The sequence below is a fragment of the Atractosteus spatula genome, chromosome 16 (assembly GCF_055471065.1).
Source record: "Atractosteus spatula isolate fAtrSpa1 chromosome 16, fAtrSpa1.hap1, whole genome shotgun sequence".
Taxonomy (NCBI): Eukaryota; Metazoa; Chordata; class Actinopteri; order Semionotiformes; family Lepisosteidae; genus Atractosteus; species Atractosteus spatula.
The window spans coordinates 5,040,213-5,046,512 of record NC_142721.1 but is presented as its reverse complement, the minus strand read 5'-3'; the positions used below and the strand labels follow the sequence as shown (position 1 = coordinate 5,046,512).

The 6,300-nt window shown below is 38.7% G+C and overlaps 1 protein-coding gene across 1 annotated transcript in view; it reads right to left on the bottom strand.

Moving 5' to 3' along the window:
• Positions 1–2,554: 2,554 nt before the first annotated feature.
• Positions 2,555–6,300, bottom strand: part of b4galnt4a (beta-1,4-N-acetyl-galactosaminyltransferase 4a) — a 165,474-nt gene continuing 161,728 nt past the window's right edge. The window contains exon 20 of the mRNA XM_088935150.1: positions 2,555–6,300. Coding sequence (XP_088791276.1) covers positions 6,186–6,300 — 115 coding nt within the window. The 3' untranslated portion in view covers positions 2,555–6,185.

The following is a 6,300-nucleotide window of genomic DNA, read 5'->3' as shown; positions in this document are numbered from 1 at the left end:
GAGGAAGTAGTGAGGAAATAATATTTTTTGTCGAGTACATGAAATTGTTATTTTTTTTACCTTACTATGCAAACTTTAAAAATATGTATTTTTTAGCGACATGGACTCTCAGATCATTTTTAGCTTTAGATTATATTAAGGCAATTGCTTTCTTTTTAGGAAACTACATTTTTGTGTAACAATTGAGAATTAATTGAACATAACACGACTTAAAATATCGACATGATGTTATTAAGGAGATCTTTACAAATAAGTATTTTGGGTATTCCATGAGTCGTGATTAACAGTTCATATTATTTGTAAAAGTCTGTATTTTACAATATTTTTACAGTATTTTTGTATTTTTTATTTGTAAAATTTGAGTACAATAGAATGCTATAATGCTGTTATAGCTAACAGAGATGAGGTGTCATGATAAACCACTTCAAACAACACTGAAAAGTTAGTATTACGAAGGCTGAATAAACTTGTGGCATCTACAAGTGGCAAATAGCAAATAGATCACAAATGGTATCACTTAAAACAACTTAAGTTTCAAAGTAGATTTAGATGAATGTCCCAACTTAAGCAGGAATTGTAACGTGATGATTTGTTTATCTTCTTTTTCAAAATCGCTGTGAAATATTTATCCTTTCTGGCAGAATAAATGTCTTGTCAACCCTCCATGCTGAAAAATGAACAAACTATGAAATATAATGGAGAAGGGGTCCCCCATGTGGTATATTGGAGAAAATTATACTGGAAAAGATTTCTACATTGAAGGCTATATTAAGATATTGCCCTCTATTTTGCAAGAATTAAGACTCTATAATAGCAAAGTGTTTTTACATCTCATAACCTGTAAACTCTACATGCTATTTCTCTTATACTGGCCATCTGGGTTATTCTTATACATAGTTTAGATGTAGAAAAGATGGACTTTTTACACGTGCAGCTTGCCCAGTAATGTAGCCTCTGTTGGAACTGTTAGATATGACAGCAGGATCACATCAGTATAACATCAGCAGTTTAACTAAATCCGGGCCTCACAAGCTGCCGACCTACTGTATTGCTCTCCTGTCATTCCACGGCATGCCCCTCCGACATCCGTGACAGAATGCTGAGCCATACCTTGAGCCCGCGAGCGGCGTTTCTTCTATTTTTGTTTCCCCGCATCGCTTTGGGCCTTATTTTTTCAGTTCTCCTATTCTAGTCGTGTGATGCCACTCCTGACATCCGTGCCTGTGAGCGGGTCATTCAGCGGCATGCCTTTCCGAACACCTGGCTTTCCTCGGGCTGTCACTCCCGGCATCCGTGACAGAATGTTGAACTTATTTTTTGCCCCAGTGAGCGGTGTTTTTCTATTTCTTGTTCCCGGGTTTTTTGTTACTTTCACGCCCTCTCCATCTAGAGGGCGCTCCTTCTCTGTCCTGTTCCTAGTTTCCCTGTGCTTTTCTTGTCCTTCCGGTGCGTCCTTGTGTGGGGCTATATATTTCCAGGCCTCCGTTTGCGTCTCGCTCAGGATTGAGGATTCGGATGTCTTGAGACCAGGTCGCCTCTTCCATGGCCTGAGGGCATAGGTTTCTCCCCAACATTGTCTGACCCCCTTGAGCCCGAGCTAACCTCCGTGTTGCCCCTATTGCTGCTACACATTGGGTCTTTACTGCTCTCCTGGCCATTCCATGGCATGCCCCTCCAACATCCGTGACACTATTAGCTGTGCCCGTCATATTCTGTCTGAGATAGTCTGCTATTGCATGATATACAGGCACCATGTCCATATTCTACCAGTTTGTTGTTTTAAAGTGACTTGTTTCACCAGAGACTGACAACACACTGCCTGTGCACTCAGAGGTTACTTCAGGTCAGGAAGAGCTAATCAATTATTTCCCTTTTGAACATGAGATGGGTACAGTCTCAGTGCCTCAAAATTGAATAGCTTTCTGACTTTGGTTCAGTAAGAGGAATCATTTGCTTACTTTGCATAATTAGTATGTACTGAATTTAGTGCTGATTCCTGAGTTTCACAACATCCTACTGTTACATTATTTTGAATCATGTGTATCATCTAAAGTTTCAATAAATTAGGCCTTGAAGTGATAAGTACTGTAATTACGTCCAACTTCTGTAAGCAAACATTTCAATTTAGCAGTAAAGAGTACATAACAGAGCAAGAGCACACAGCCACAAGAACTGATGTATGTGAAACTATGTGAAATGGCAAATGTTTTTTTTTTAAGGAAACTCTTCAGGTTACTAATATTCCAATGAAGAATTGTGAAAAGCAGCTATTCCTTACAACCACAGATGCACATCTGTACTTCTGTACTTGTAAGAACTTTCTGTTGATTCTTATTCTAGTATTATTTACCATACCATATACTGCAAAAAATACATTTAAAGTTATTCTGGATGAAAATAGTCCCAAAACATCAATAATAATAGTGATTTGCTTTGTGTGGATCACCTACCTGATTCGTTACCTCTGCTTTGGGCTTCACAAATGTAGCAATACCTGTACACACATTTTTTTTTCTGATAGTGGAGTGAAGGGGATTGACATCTACACCAAGGCGAAGCTTTATCTTAAAATTTTATTTAAAAAAAAGACAATACAGTACATTCTGAAAACTCCTGCTACAAAATAATTTCACAGAAATTACCCTTGGAATGTATATCCCTGTCTTTTTAAAAAATAGGCAAGGGTTGAGCTGCAGGGTTTGACTGGGACAAAGCCCTGGTATACTGACTTTAGAGGAGGGAGACAAGCTGAACTGGATTTACCCCACCACCACCAATTTACAGGAACAGGCTTAAATGGAGCCTTTTTCAGATTCAGTAGGATTTGTTTGTCACAGATATGAAAATCCTCGTTCTCCTTAATTGAAGAAGAAACTCTCCCTGATAAAACCAATGACAACTGTAAGATGTTTATTTTTTTCATGTAAAGAACATCCATAATCCTTCAGGCCCTGAGGCAATCAGGCATCTCTGCCATTCAGCTCATTGACTGATCTGTTCCTTTAGTTTCGTGATTATACATTTGCTGTATAATCAGCAAGACACTCAAAGTTCAGATAAGAGGCCTTATTTCTGAGTTTTACCTCACAAATTCATTGAACTTGCATGCTTCCTGTTTACACCAACACATTTATTTAATACTACTTCTTACCTAAAGTGACAATCAAAGGCACATCTTAGAATCCATGAATACATCTATCTAGCATGGGAGAGCACTGTGTGTTCTGCAATGTTGAGATTAGCCAGCCTGCACTGTGTGTGTTTGTGTAGTTCCATGCCCTGTGAAAGGGGTAAAGTATCAAAGCCTCCCTATACGCGTGGTTGGGTAAGGAGCCCAACAACCATGCACGTAAGAATTAAGCACAGAAAGCCCATCGAACCTAATGTGTATGTCTTTGGGAGCTAGGAAGAAACTGCAGCACCTGGCGAAAACCCCTTGTAAACACGGGGGAAATATGTAAACTCTACATTGACAGGTGCTGAAGGCAGAAATTTTAGGCAGCAGCACTAACCTCAATGCCACTGTGTTGCCCTCCAGACTATGTCAACTGACACAAAAAAGAAAATAAAAAAGAAACCTTTAAAACTGAAAAATGTAAAACAAGATCAGTAGTATAGTAGTGTTATAAGAATCTTAGTAGAATTTCCTTGAGAAGTTCTCCTGAATCCTGGGTATTACTGTAGATACAAAAGTCAATATTAAATTCTTAAAAGAGAATGTAATTGTGAATTAGGTGCACAGTATGAAACTGCAGTGTATCAAGGTTATGGCTGGATTATGGTAGTAAATGTGTTTATAGGAGAAAAACAGTTATTCATAAAAAAGAGCTGATCCATGTACTGCATGAGGTGGGGGTCACCATAAAGAAGATATCTGCTTGGCCCCTGACACAGACAAGAAACACTCCTCTGCTGTCACACTTTGTCCCAGCCCTGCAACATAAAAGAATGAGAGTTTCCCAGATATCAAGTAGTTCCTTTTCTTGTAAACATTACAATGTTTGTGTCCCATTCTATACAAAAACAAAACATACAGTCCCTGTACAATCTTCCTCCCAGATGGCTGGCTTTCAGAACAGCTTTTTACAGATGAAAGCATTAACACCTAGCCTGGATTTCAGTATAACTAAAGACTCTTAAAGCTATTCTTTTCATAAATGTACTAGTGTTAGTTACAGACTCAAAATCTAAAATGTATTTAAAATATTGAGTTTTTAGACTTTAGATATTTTTAAAATGTAAAACTGTTTATTCATATATCTCTCTTCTCAGAGTTGGAATAATATTTTTTGTGTTAAGATCTGCTCTAGGAAAGCTCACTGAAATCAAAACTTGTCGATGAAATGAGTTCTCCCTTTTGTGAAGCACAGGGCTTGTTCCATCTATTTTGGGACATAACTACTGTACATATGACATACTGTACTAGGAAACCAGAAATCAGATGTTTGCCTTAGACTTGTCCAACTACTTGCTGTAGTTGAACAGCTGTAGTTGCTGTAGAAATTATCCTATGCAGTCAGTGCTGGCTCATGTATGAGCTCTGTCATTGGCTGACTGACTAGGACAATTGGCCAAGTGCCACAAGGCTAGGTAGACTTGAGCCAGTCAAGATAATCTTGGCTTGCTGAACACCGATGGCCCCAAGAACTTACTGAGTACCTGTGAAGTTTTCAGTGGCATTTTGCTAATTGATGGATTCTCTTGAGCAAGAATCCTACAACATGAAAAAATACAATATGAAAATATGTGGGACCTGCAATATGAAAGACTGCACATGGCTCTAATACGTGCTTGTTTCTGGAGAAAGTGTGCACTGTCTTCACCTCCCCATGGTGTTGTGAGGTGGTGTACAGTCGTAGAGAAACAAAATTTAGTTCATCTTCAGTTCCAATTTGAATTACTATAAAAGAAAATACATTAAAATAATATCTTGCGATCTAAATAATCACTTGGTGAGAACAATTCAAGTTTGTGCAGTTTTAAAATAAATATTCTAGGAACTAGTCCCAGTCTAGCTAGCAATCTATTTAAATATTCATTTTTACTGCCCTCTCCAATGACCAAATAAGTTCAAGCCGTTATCCAAGCCTGACCCATTCACACCTATTTAGTGCAGTGTTGTTTAGTTTAGTGTGCCAGTCCAACCCCAGAATCAGCAGGATTAATATCTAAAGTAGAGATATTTGGTTTTCAAGGGCAGTGTTCCTCATCCATAACCTAATGCATCTGTCTCCCTACTGCTTCAACATTACTACCATTAATACATAAAAAACATCTCAAGCTTGCCTCGCATACTCTGCATCTGCATTTCAGAGAAGTCCAAGAGAAAATTACAGTAATCAAATGGCCTTCAATAAGTTACCTTGGCAGGAGCTGTAGTGTTCTTTTATCCATTGGATTTTGTACAATGTATCAGCAAAATGATGACCAACATGGTAATCATATGGAAACAACCTACAGTACAACACATTGTTTAGCATATCTTTCAGCTATTGACTGGAAAAAAGTGATAAAATTATGTCAAGGTAAGTCCACAAAACCCAAAATCAAATACAGTCATGGACACCATAACGGCGCAAAACAGATCCCTGTATTCACAGATAAGGGCCTTGATACACACATCCCTACAACAAATGTATCATCACCAGAGCAGGTCTGTAATGGGAGTAATATATGAAATGCATAGGGCAGATCCAAAAGGGTCTTCCTGTAATAGTGCTTTTTTAAAGCCTGACCTCTTCTTGTCAGAAAAGGATTCTGTAAAATCCCTTTATTGTTCTTTCATTTCCCAGTCATAAAACCACAACTAAATCTTTCTTTAATGATTCCCTCCTGGTGCTGCCTAAAACTAGGATCTATATAAGAAACAGTTTTAAAGGCTCCAATTTCCTCTTAGCAGTGCTACCATTCTTCTCAACAAATACAAAAAAATTCAGAATCGTCCACTTTTAAAATCCTTTAAGAATTAGACGTACTTCTGTTGAGTACTTGTTAAATAACTGAAAGCAGCCAAGAGAGGTAAGTCATCCGACTCAGGGTGGCAAACGGAACGGCCACTCTCTCCTTGTCTTCGAGTCTGGGAAAGGGGTCCTTAAAGGAACTTGGTAGTCTCTGAAAAATGCCCACATGGCACTGAAATAGGCACCCGAGCTTCTTCCACGGCAGAGCTGAAGTGCCTCCATACGCTATGCTTTGGGGCTCTTCTTCATCTGAGCGTTCCACATGCCCCGTTTGGAGTGGTAATAGTGAAAGAAACTGCGCAGTCTCAGCCTCTCCACTTCCAGCCCGTTCTGAAGAACT